At 49.1% G+C, this 13,588-nt stretch overlaps 1 protein-coding gene across 5 annotated transcripts in view; it reads right to left on the minus strand.

The window, feature by feature from the left end:
- LOC118379552 (phosphatase and actin regulator 3-like) overlaps nt 1-13,588 on the minus strand; it is a 117,726-nt gene that overhangs the window by 26,722 nt on the left and 77,416 nt on the right. For all 5 annotated transcript variants that reach the window (XM_052474477.1, XM_052474476.1, XM_052474475.1 and 2 more), the window contains one exon: nt 6,978-7,131. In XM_052474477.1, the coding sequence (XP_052330437.1) occupies nt 6,978-7,131 (154 nt within the window). The remainder of the gene's footprint in view (nt 1-6,977; nt 7,132-13,588) is intronic.

The raw sequence follows: 13,588 nt of genomic DNA on the forward strand, positions 1-13,588 counted from the left end.
ACACCCATTCAGCATCATTCACAACCTCTTAAGCCTTAGCCCCACCCATTCTGCAACGTTCACACCCTCTCAAGCCTTAGCCCCACCCATTCAGCATTGTTCACACCCTCTCAAGCCTTAGCCCCACCCATCTCTTTAAGGATTCACATGTGAGGCCATGTACTAAACAACCAAAGATTTCAAGACTAAAGGTTGGTTTATACTACAGGTGTGTTCGTACATTTAATCTGGAATGCCAGAGTGCGCTCCGGTCGTTCGTACACAACAGCAGTCAAGCACCCAAGCTAACCGGCTAACGTTGGCTAGTTTGCTAGCTACTTCCAGACACAAATGAGAGAACAGCTCACTCTGACCATTTTACTGACCCTAGTAGAGCTGGTTAGGCTGTTGTTATGTTATCCAGAGCGCTCTGGCACACTCAAATGAGAGTGCTCTGAAATCGGAGTAGATAGCCAGAGCGAATTTACCAGCTTCGTCTATCGACAGTTGTCGCAGTGACATCATGAACATTCTATTGAAATGGTAACTTGCATAGTGGAGCCTTTTGTTTAGAAATGTGGCTAGCTGGCTAGCTAAACACTGAAACATAATACCAACTCATAATGTCACTACCCTGCATGAAACTGCAGGTAACTAACCAACCAGGATCAACGTTAGCTAGCTAATATCAGGCTCTGGTAGGGCTCTTTATTAAAGATGCTACTACAGATGGGGACAGCTATTTAGAAACAGACCAACAACCTTCTAGAATGGTGCCGGTCAAGTGGCCCTCCACATCAATGTGGAAAAGATAAAAGGAGCTGATCATCAATGGCAACAACTTACCAATGTCCAAACCCCTCTCTCTGAACGACCAACCAACGGAGGTGGTTGAGTGTTCAAATAATTATTCGACCAATCGGAAACAACTTTGAAGACGGAGACACACATAAATGTAAAGTCTTCAAAAGTTGTTACGAGAAACCTACACCGCACATAAAAAAAAATAATATCTGTCTTGGTGAAATGTCCTTTATCTCACAAGGAAGTTGAATCACCGAAACATGTTTTTTTTCACCCGCTGTGGACAGAGTGAGTCGACACACTACATTCTGAAGACTGGAGCCTCTCTTCAGGCACTGGACAGTAGAAATGCAGACTTCAATTTGAATTGACCCTAACACTGGACAGTAGAAATTCAGACTTCAATTTGAATTGACCCTAACACTGGACAATAGAAATTCAGACTTCAATTTGAATTGACCCTAACACTGAACAATAGAAATGCAGACTTCAATTTGAATTCAATTTGAATTGACCCTAACACTGAGCAATAGAAATTCAGACTTCAATTTGAATTCAATTTGAATTGACCCTAATAGCATGGCTATTATTTGTCAGTAACAACTGTTTAGTTTTGAATGAATGTAACGGTCTGAAAACATCCGACAGACAGATGGACAATGTTCTGACACTATGTTCTGACCAATCATTTAGGCCTATACTTGCCTGTTCATCTGTCTACTTACAGTTTTTCTCAGTCGCTTTGGTGCATTTCTTAGATCAAAAGTGCAATTCTTGATACTACTTGTACAAATTCCAAATCATCTAGTCACTTCTGCACATCATTAAAGCAAATTCTTATTCCTTTTGAACAAATTGCAATTGATAATGTACAAGTGTCAGCTTCTTTCCACATTATCAATTGCTCATGTCATGCTGATCAAAATATAGTAGATGGTTCTCTGTTGAATAGTCTTAACCCTCAAAACATCTCGGCATTAGTTCCTTGCATAAGCCATTACATGCAAAATTGTTGAACTATTTGTCATAAACTGTCAAGCATAGTTTTACACATTTCTATTAGACCTTTTGTACAAAAACGTGAATTGATGAATCGTGCAGGTGAAATTGACCCTCACTCATGAAGGAATGTAAAAGTGTTAGTTCAACCAATAATCAACCAGTTGTCTAAATTGCTCAAAGGTGCATCTCATGAAGAATCAATTGGCAAGCATATATAGACAGACCACAACCCAGAGTTGCAATTTTCCAATAAAGGATGGACCAGGAAACGAGCAGGGTCAACAGCCAAGAGGAGGAAGAAGAGGAGCAAGGATGTGTGGTGGAAGGCAAAACAGAGGAAGAGGCAGAAGAGGACATAGGTGCATATCTGATGACATAAGGGCCACTATTGTAGACCATGTTGTCAATCATGGCCTTACAATGGCTGAGGCTGGTCGAAGGGTGCAGCTGAATATTGGGAGATCAACCATGTCCTCAATAGTTCTAACGCTTCGGAGAGAGAACAGGTATGTCCACCAATGTACAGTGCACTGTTACTGTATATAAGCAGTATACTGTATACTTCCTACAATGCTTCATATTACAGTAGTCCACTTGTATTTCACAGCATACAGAAATATACTCTATACAGATACATACTGCACCTTACATGCACCCACCTGTACGTTTTACAGTAAAATGTGTGTTCGCATAGTTTTTGTCTATGTGAGAGTGTGCGATGCGTCACTGCATTTTTCCCCACATAGGACTGCAAGATGACCTCAAACCGGTGGCAGAGGACGCCTTTTCACACCTCAACAGGAGGAGGCTATTTGCACCATGAGCTAAGGAGCTACGGTACCAGTATGTACAGGTAAAACATATATCTATGTAACTACTTTACAGCAACACTTTATAGTGATACATAGTACAGTAAGCATTAAATGCACACATTTCCATTGCTGTGGAAGGAACATGCAATATATGTACATTTTATGTCACTCTTCCTTACCAAAACAAATTCAACTGTGTGTTCTGGGATATAGCGTATAATGGAGTTGGAATCAAGTGAACCCTCTCACAACTTTGTATACGTGGATGAGGCTGGCTTCATCCCGACCAAATGCAGAAGGCGGGGTCAGAATATCATCGGTCACAGAGCTACTGTGGATTTGCCAGGCCAACGGGGAGGAAATATCATCAGTGTGGATGACGGATCACCACCTCAAGCTGAACCTCGGCAAGACGGAGCTGCTCTTCCTCCCGGGGAAGGACTGCCCGTTCCATGATCTCGCCATCACGGTTGACAACTCCATTGTGTCCTCCTCCCAGAGCGCTAAGAACCTTGGCGTGATCCTGGACAACACCCTGTCGTTCTCAACTAACATCAAGGCGGTGGCCCGTTCCTGTAGGTTCATGCTCTACAACATCTGCAGAGTACGACCCTGCCTCACACAGGAAGCGGCGCAGGTCCTAATCCAGGCACTTGTCATCTCCCGTCTGGATTACTGCAACTCGCTGTTGGCTGGGCTCCCTGCCTGTGCCATTAAACCCCTACAACTCATCCAGAACGCCGCAGCCCGTCTGGTGTTCAACCTTCCCAAGTTCTCTCACGTCATCCCGCTCTCTCCACTGGCTTCCAGTTGAAGCTCGCATCCGCTACAAGACCATGGTGCTTGCCTACGGAGCTGTGAGGGGAACGGCACCTCAGTACCTCCAGGCTCTGATCAGGCCCTACACCCAAACAAGGGCACTGCGTTCATCCACTTCTGGCCTGCTCGCCTCCCTACCACTGAGGAAGTACAGTTCCCGCTCAGCCCAGTCAAAACTGTTCGCTGCTCTGGCCCCCCAATGGTGGAACAAACTCCCTCACGACGCCAGGACAGCGGAGTCAATCACCACCTTCCGGAGACACCTGAAACCCCACCTCTTTAAGGAATACCTAGGATAGGATAAGTAATCCTTCTCACCCCCCTAAAAGATTTAGATGCACTATTGTAAAGTGGCTGTTCCACTGGATGTCATAAGGTGAATGCACCAATTTGTAAGTCGCTCTGGATAAGAGCGTCTGCTAAATGACTTAAATGTAAATGTAAATGTGTGCTGCTATTTCAGAGCATGGTGTCCTAACCCATATCCCCCTTATAGGGCCATACAACACCCAGCATCTACTCAACTTTTTAGAGACTCTCTACAGGGCTCTCATCCCTGATGATGAGAGGGGTCTGTTTAGAGAGGATTTGCCAAAGTACGTGGTCATTTGTGATAATGTGAGTTTCCATCGATCAAACATCATAAGGCAATGGTTTGTGACCCACCCGAGGATGCTCATAGAATTCCTCCCACCTTATTCACCATTCCTTAACCCAATTGAGGAGTTATTTTCAGCATGGAGGTGGAAGGTGTACGATCGTCAGCCACACACACAGATGACCCTGCTGGCTGCAATGGATGCAGCATGTGAGGACATCACAGTAGACGCCTGCAGAGGATGGATAAGGCATTCCAAAATATTCTTACCATGTTGCATTGGAAGGGAAAATATCCGGTGTGATGTGGATGAGAATATGTGGGCCGACAGACAGGAACGTCTGGATGTGTAGAGACAACACAACAGTGCTGCGGGCATAGTTGTGCCTTAGGGGTGGTTTCCTGTGTTTCTTTCTAATTTAGTTTGTTTTCCTTGGTTCCCCTTGGGTTGTCCAGTCTCTTTCAATCAATAACCCACATACAGTAATATGTAAATAGTACTGTTGAAATTGATATATGCCATAGAAATGCAGCCTTGTGCATTTTCAATACAGTAGCTGTCATCCAAACTGTAGCCTAAATTTACATCAGGTAATACTGTCAAAGTACACAGCTACATTGACAACATGCCTAAACATTTTGATGACCTCGTTCGTGAACAATGACTCAATGACTTATCATTCTGATGACACTGACATGATCATTGGCATGAATATTTACTTTTGAGAGATGTACTAAAGGATTTTTAGTGACTGACTAGCTTTAGAAACATATCTATTGTATTTGCAGTTTGTACAAATTGTTCTGAGAAATGCGCTTTTTATTTTGCACATGTTAGGGATGATGTGAAAAATGCACCATAGCGACTGAGAAAAACTGTAATAATGTGCCCAGTTCAGTCATATTGATTTCAGTCCAGTTCTCTTTGTGCACGCGTCCTTAAAATAGCTTTTAACAGCTAGAGTACAACAGTATTTCATAAAAATGACAGTGTTCTGCATCCCAGAAGGCTCTCTATTTCCTATATAGTGCACTACTTTTAACAAAGCCTTGTAGGGCTCGTATAGGGAATAGAGAGGCATTTGGGATTCAGTACAGACGGGTGTTATGAAATACTGTTGTACTCTCGCCGTTCAAAGCTATATTAAGGACGCGTGTACTGTACAAAAGAGAACTGGACTGAAATCAACATTCCTGATGACCAAACTGAAAACCTCAAGCAGACAGTCTGGTCTGATGACATGTTTCGTGTTCAGAGGCCTGGTCATAAGAGGATAGGATATATTTGATTGTACACTCCTACAGAAAAATAGGTCTTCAAGGGTTCTTCGGCTCTCCCCATAGGAGAACCCTTATTGGTTCCAGGTAGAAACCTTCTGGGTTGCGTGTAGATCCCTCTGTAGAAAGGATGTTGTTTGTAAGCCAAAAAAGGGTTCTACCTGTAACCGAAAACAGAGAATATACAAACACTACAGTACACAAATACACACACACACACACACACACACACACACACACACACACAGCTGATCTCCCTCACGTTACTCTAAATATAACAGCTGATCTCCCTCACGTTACTCTAAATATAACAGCTGATCTCCCTCACGTTACTCTAAATATAACAGCTGATCTCCCTCACGTTACTCTAAATATAACAGCTGATCTCCCTCACGTTACTCTCAATATAACAGCTGATCTCCCTCACGTTACTCTAAATTTAACAGCTGATCTCCCCCACGTTACTCTAAATATAACAGCTGATCTCCCTCACGTTACTCTAAATATAACAGCTGATCTCCCTCACGTTACTCTAAATATAACAGCTGATCTCCCTCACGTTTCTCTAAATATAACAGCTGATCTCCCTCACGTTTCTCTAAATATAACAGCTGATCTCCCTCACGTTTCTCTTAATTAAAACAGTACTCTGTGAACCCACGGGCTGTCGCAACTCTGGACCTGGACAGAACACACCTGCAGGCTGTAGTAGTTCAGTATTGGTCAGCATTGGTCAGTTGTGGTCAGCATTGGTCAGTTGTGGTCAGCATTGGTCAGTTGTGGTCAGTTGTGGTCAGCATTGGTCAGTTGTGGTCAGCATTGGTCAGTACTTCAATCAGTTATTGAACCCATTGCCCTCTATGGTTGTGAGGTCTGGGGTCCACTCACCAACCAAGAATTCACTAAATTAATTGACAAACACTGAATTGAGACTCTCCAGAATTCTACAAAAATATAATTTGTGTACAAGGCAAAACCCCAAGCAGAGCAGAATTAAGACTGTCCCTGCTAGTTATCTACATCCAGACAAGAGCTGTTCAATTCTACAACCACCTAAAAGGGATTCCCACACATTCCACCACAAAGCCCTCGCCTACAGAGAGATGAACCTAAAAAAGAGAGCCCTCGGCCAGCTGGTTCTAGGGCTCTGTTCACAAACACAAACAACGCCCACAAAGCCCCAGGACAGCAACACAATTAGACCCAACCAAATTATGAGAAAGCAAAAAGATAATTATTTGACACACTGGACAGAATCAACCAAGGATCTGGCCCTAAACAGAATGCCTGGCCACTGTGACAGACCGACCATACATTAAAAAAAATATTAGACTATGTACAGACTCAGTGAGCAGAAGCCTTGCTATTGAGAAAGGCCGCTGTAGGCAGACCTGGCTCTCAAGAGAATACAGGCTATGTGCACACTGCCCACAAAATGAGGTGGAAACTGAGCTGCACTTCCTAACCTCCTTTCCAATGTATGACCATATTAGAGAGACATATTTCCCTCAGATTACACAGATCCACAAAGAATTAGAAAACAAGTCAAACATTGATATACGCCCATACCTGGCAATATACAGACAGGCAGGTAGGTAGATAGGTAGATAGGTAGATAGGATAGATAGATAGATAGATAGATAGATAGATAGATAGATAGATAGATAGATAGATAGATGACTCACTTGGCCAGCTTGGTCTCTATGTGCTGTCGTGTCTCCTGTCTCTCCAGGTCTGAGCGAACAGGGAAGATGTTTCTGTCCTCCAGCTCCTGCTGACTGGGCCGGTTACGAAGCTTCACTGTTAACAACTCCTTACGCATCCGCCGCGGCAGGGTGCCTACACACACACACACACACACACACACACACAATTATTACCCCACTGGGTCTTTACCATTATCCCAGCAGGTCTATAAGGGAGGGAACCCCCTGTCTTTCACAGTAACACACAAACACACACGCGCACACACACACACACACACACACCTATATCCCAGCAGGTCTATAAGGGAGGGAACCCCCTGTCTTTCACAGTAACACACACACACACACACACACACACACAGACACAGACACAGACACAGACACAGACACAGACACAGACACACACACACACACACAGGTCTATAAGGGAGGGACCCCTGTCTTTCACAGTACACACACACACACACACACACACACACACACACACACACACACACACACACACACACACACACACACACACACCTATATCCCAGCAGGTCTATAAGGGAGGGAACCCCTTGTCTTTCACAGTAACACACAGACAGCACTTCAGTGGGGCAGAGATGGGATGAAGACAATGTTTTTTTTTTCTTGGCTCCCATGTCTTTAAAAAATAATAATTGGGTGGGTGTAGTGGACAAGGTGTGTGCTAGATTGCCTAGGTTTAAATGGGTGCTACCCCAACAGTCTCATAGGGGAAGGGTGCTGGTAGCCAATAACCTAGCAGCCTCTACCCTGTGGCACAGACTAATGATTTTACAGCCACCTGATACAAGAGCTTCAGAGGACCCTTGTCAATTCCTTCTGGTCTGGACAACATTGTATTAAGGCTGCAGCCCTGTAGACCTGCCACTGCACGAGGGTGGGCGAGGCCTGGTGGACATTTCTTCTGGGATCATGGCTTTCAGGCTTCAAGCAGCCCAGAGACTGTTGTACAGGGACGGTTCTAGCAGCCCAGAGACTGTTGTACAGGGACGGTTCTAGCAGCCCAGAGACTGTTGTACAGTGACGGTTCTAGCAGCCCAGAGACTGTTGTCCAGGGACGGTTCTAGCAGCCCAGAGACTGTTGTCCAGGGACGGTTCTAGCAGCCCAGAGACTGTTGTCCAGGGACGGTTCTAGCAGCCCAGAGACGGTTGTCCAGGGACGGTTCTAGCAGCCCAGAGACTGTTGTACAGGGACGGTTCTAGCAGCCCAGAGATTGTTGTCCAGGGACGGCTCTAGCAGCCCAGAGACGGTTGTACAGGGACGGTTCTAGCAGCCCAGAGACTGTTGTACAGGGACGGTTCTAGCAGCCCAGAGACTGTTGTCCAGGGACGGTTCTAGCAGCCCAGAGACTGTTGTCCAGGGACGGTTCTAGCAGCCCAGAGACGGCTGTCCAGGGACGGTTCTAGCAGCCCAGAGACTGTTGTACAGGGACGGTTCTAGCAGCCCAGAGACTGTTGTCCAGGGACGGTTCTAGCAGCCCAGAGACGGTTGTCCAGGGACGGTTCTAGCAGCCCAGAGACTGTTGTCCAGGGACGGTTCTAGCAGCCCAGAGACTGTTGTCCAGGGACGGTTCTAGCAGCCCAGAGACGGTTGTCCAGGGACGGTTCTAGCAGCCCAGAGACGGTTGTCCAGGGACGGTTCTAGCAGCCCAGAGACGGTTGTCCAGGGACGGTTCTAGCAGCCCAGAGACTGTTGTCCAGGGACGGTTCTAGCAGCCCAGAGACTGTTGTCCAGGGACGGTTCTAGCAGCCCAGAGACTGTTGTCCAGGGACGGTTCTAGCAGCCCAGAGACTGTTGTCCAGGGACGGTTCTAGCAGCCCAGAGACGGTTGTCCAGGGACGGTTCTAGCAGCCCAGAGACTGTTGTCCAGGGACGGTTCTAGCAGCCCAGAGATTGTTGTCCAGGGACGGTTCTAGCAGCCCAGAGACTGTTGTACAGGGACGGTTCTAGCAGCCCAGAGACTGTTGTACAGGGACGGTTCTAGCAGCCCAGGGACTGTTGTACTGTGATGGTTCTAGCAGCCCAGGGACTGTTGTACTGTGATGGTTCTAGCAGCCCAGGGACTGTTGTACTGTGATGGTTCTAGCTGGGTCGACACAGCCTCCTGTACTCCCTGTTCACCGACGACTGCATGGCCAGGCACGACTCCAACACCATCATTAAGTTCGCAGAATACACAACAGTGGTAGGCCTGATCACTGACAACGACGAGACAGCCTATAGGGAGGTCAGAGACCTGGCAGTGTGGTGCCAGGACAACAACCGCTCCCTCAATGTGATCAAGACAAAGGAGATGATTGTGTACTACAGGAAAAGGAGGACTGAGTACTGGAGGGGGGTGATTTGCCTGGCCTGACTCCATTCCATGAGTCTGTTATGCAGGCTTGGAGAGTTTAACATGTCCCGTAAGGCCTGCACACCACCAGATATGTGGCTTTTTGAAGAGCCTCTTCTTTATAACACTGCCATCCAGTCCCCTGTTGTGGGTTCAGCCAGCCTACGTTCATGCCTGTTAGCTGCGGGGTGTACTAAGCTGGGTCGTTGTGATGCGGAGCAGGAGCAGATCGCTGGAGGAGCTGGGAGAAAGAGCGGGGATCCGATCATCTCGCCTACTGAGGAAGGTCGTTGCTGAGGTCTGTGATTCCTTGCCAGTACTTCATCGGCAGTGTGTGACTGATACTTCTAACTCTGATCGGTGGACGGAGGGTCTGGATGATGTGTTCCCCTGTTCTTTAAAGGAGGACGTGCTGCTTTCCTTCCATACCACGGAGCTGGGGCAGTTCAAGGCGGTGGGCATGAAGGCCATGAACATAATATTTTTTAAAGTGGCCAGGGCTTCTTCCCTGGAAGGGGTCAAATCGACGAGGTGGGCGGGTGTGTGTTTTCGTGAAGGTGTTTTCCCAAAAAGCTGTTGAAAAGAGGACAGGTGACCTCCAATGGAGGATAATACATGGAGCCATAGCGACCAATATGCATCTGGTACATCTGGATCCTCCTGTTGGGGAGGGGTGTCCATTCTGCATCTGCTACACCTGGATCCTCCTGTTGGGGAGGGATGTCCATTCTGCATCTGCTACATCTGGATCCTCCTGTTGGGGAGGGGTGTCCATTCTGCATCTCCTACACCTGGATCCTCCTGTTGGGGAGGGGTGTCCATTCTGCATCTGCTACACCTGGACCCTCCTGTTGGGGAGGGGTGTCCGTTCTGCATCTGCTACACCTGGATCCTCCTGTTGGGGAGGGGTGTCCATTCTGCATCTGCTACACCTGGATCCTCCTGTTGGGGAGGGGTGTCCGTTCTGCATCTGCTACACCTGGATCCTCCTGTTGGAGAGGGGTGTCCATTCTGCATCTGATACACCTGGATCCTCCTGTTGGGGAGGGGTGTCCATTCTGCATCTGCTACACCTGGACCCTCCTGTTGGGGAGGGGTGTCCATTCTGCATCTGCTACACCTGGACCCTCCTGTTGGGGAGGGGTGTCCATTCTGCATCTGCTACACCTGGTTCCTCCTGTTGGGGAGGGGTGTCCATTCTGCATCTGTTACACCTGGATCCTCCTGTTGGGGAGGGGTGTCCATTCTGCATCTGCTACACCTGGATCCTCCTGTTGGGGAGGGGTGTCCATTCTGCATCTGCTACATCTGGATCCTCCTGTTGGGGAGGGGTGTCCATTCTGCATCTGCTACACCTGGATCCTCCTGTTGGGGAGGGGTGTCCATTCTGCATCTGCTACACCTGGATCCTCCTGTTGGGGAGGGGTGTCCATTCTGCATCTGCTACACCTGGATCCTCCTGTTGGGGAGGGGTGTCCATTCTGCATCTGCTACACCTGGGTCCTCCTGTTGGGGGAGGGGTGTCCATTCTGCATCTGCTACACCTGGACCCTACTGTTGGGGAGGGGTGTCCATTCTGCATCTGCTACACCTGGATCCTCCTGTTGGGGAGGGGTGTCCATTCTGCATCTGCTACACCTGGATCCTCCTGTTGGAGAGGGGTGTCCATTCTGCATCTGCTACACCTGGACCCTACTGTTGGGGAGTGGTGTCCATTCTGCATCTGCTACACCTGGATCCTCCTGTTGGGGAGGGGTGTCCATTCTGCATCTGCTACACCTGGATCCTCCTGTTGGGGAGGGGTGTCCATTCTGCATCTGCTACACCTGGATCCTCCTGTTGGGGAGGGGTGTCCATTCTGCATCTGCTACACCTGGATCCTCCTGTTGGGGAGGGGTGTCCATTCTGCATCTGCTACACCTGGATCCTCCTGTTGGGGAGGGGTGTCCATTATGCATCTGATACACCAGGACCCTACTGTTGGGGAGGGGTGTCCATTCTGCATCTGCTACACCTGGATCCTCCTGTTGGGGAGGGGTGTCCATTCTGCATCTGCTACACCTGGATCCTCCTGTTGGGGAGGGGTGTCCATTCTGCATCTGCTACACCTGGATCCTACTGTTGGGGAGGGGTGTCCATTCTGCATCTGATACACCTGGACCCTACTGTTGGGGAGGGGTGTCCATTCTGCATCTGCTACACCTGGATCCTACTGTTGGGGAGGGGTGACCATTCTGCATCTGATACACCTGGATCCTACTGTTGGGGAGGGGTGTCCATTCTGCATCTGCTACACCTGGATCCTACTGTTGGGGAGGGGTGTCCATTCTGCATCTGCTACACCTGAATCCTCCTGTTGGGGAGGGGTGTCCATTCTGCATCTGCTACACCTGGATCCTCCTGTTGGGGAGGGGTGTCCATTCTGCATCTGCTACACCTGGATCCTCCTGTTGGGGAGGGGTGTCCATTCTGCATCTGCTACACCTGAATCCTCCTGTTGGGGAGGGGTGTCCATTCTGCATCTGCTACACCTGGATCCTCCTGTTGGGGAGGGGTGTCCATTCTGCATCTGCTACATCTGGATCCTCCTGTTGGGGAGGGGTGTCCATTCTGCATCTGCTACACCTGGATTCTCCTGTTGGGGAGGGGTGTCCATTCTGCATCTCCTACACCTGGATCCTTCTGTTGGGGAGGGGTGTCCATTCTGCATCTGCTACACCTGGATCCTCCTGTTGGGGAGGGGTGTCCATTCTGCATCTGCTACACCTGGATCCTTCTGTTGGGGAGGGGTGTCCATTCTGCATCTGCTACACCTGGATCCTCCTGTTGGGGGGGGGGGGTGCCCAATATGGATCTGCTACACCTGAATCCTCCTGTTGGGGAGGGGTGTCCATTCTGCATCTGCTACACCTGGATCCTTCTGTTGGGGAGGGGTGTCCATTCTGCATCTGCTACACCTGAATCCTCCTGTTGGGAAGGGGTGTCCATTCTGCATCTGCTACACCTGAATCCTCCTGTTGGGGAGGGGTGTCCATTCTGCATCTGATACACCTGGATCCTACTGTTGGGGAGGGGTGTCCATTCTGCATCTGCTACACCTGGATCCTGCTGTTGGGGAGGGGTGTCCATTCTGCATCTGCTACACCTGGATCCTCCTGTTGGGGAGGGGTGTCCATTCTGCATCTGCTACACCTGGATCCTACTGTTGGGGAGGGGGTGTCCATTCTGCATCTGCGACACCTGGATCCTACTGTTGGGGAGGGGTGTCCATTCTGCATCTGCTACACCTGGATTCTCCTGTTGGGGAGGGGTGTCCATTCTGCATCTCCTACACCTGGATCCTTCTGTTGGGGAGGGGTGTCCATTCTGCATCTGCTACACCTGAATCCTCCTGTTGGGGTGGGGTGTCCATTCTGCATCTGCTACACCTGGATCCTCCTGTTGGGGAGGGGTGTCCATTCTGCATCTGCTACACCTGGATCCTTCTGTTGGTGAGGGGTGTCCATTCTGCATCTGCTACACCTGGACCCTCCTGTTGGGGAGGGGTGTCCATTCTGCATCTGCTACACCTGGATCCTACTGTTGGGGAGGGGTGACCATTCTGCATCTGCTACACCTGGATCCTCCTGTTGGGGAGGGGTGTCCAGTCTGCATCTGCTACACCTGGATCCTACTGTTGGGGAGGGGTGTCCATTCTGCATCTGCTACACCTGGATCCTACTGTTGGGGAGGGGTGTCCATTCTGCATCTTATACACCTGGACCCTACTGTTGGGGAGGGGTGTCCATTCTGCATCTGCTACACCTGGATCCTACTGTTGGGGAGGGGTGTCCATTCTGCATCTGCTACACCTGGATCCTACTGTTGGGGAGGGGTGTCCATTCTGCATCTCCTACACCTGGATCCTCCTGTTGGGCAGGGATGTCCATTCTGCATCTGCTACACCTGGATCCAACTGCAGGGGAGGGGTGTCCATTCTGCATCTGCTACACCTGGACCCTCCTGTTGGGGAGGGGTGTCCATTCTGCATCTGCTACACCTGGATCCTCCTGTTGGGGAGGGGTGTCCATTCTGCATCTCCTACACCTGGATCCTTCTGTTGGGGAGGGGTGTCCATTCTGCATCTGCTACACCTGGATCCTCCTGTTGGGGAGGGGTGTCCATTCTGCATCTGCTACACCTGGATCCTCCTGTTGGGGAGGGGTGTCCATTCTGCATCTGCTACAC

The sequence above is a fragment of the Oncorhynchus keta genome, chromosome 21 (assembly GCF_023373465.1).
Source record: "Oncorhynchus keta strain PuntledgeMale-10-30-2019 chromosome 21, Oket_V2, whole genome shotgun sequence".
NCBI classification, from domain to species: domain Eukaryota; kingdom Metazoa; phylum Chordata; class Actinopteri; order Salmoniformes; family Salmonidae; genus Oncorhynchus; species Oncorhynchus keta.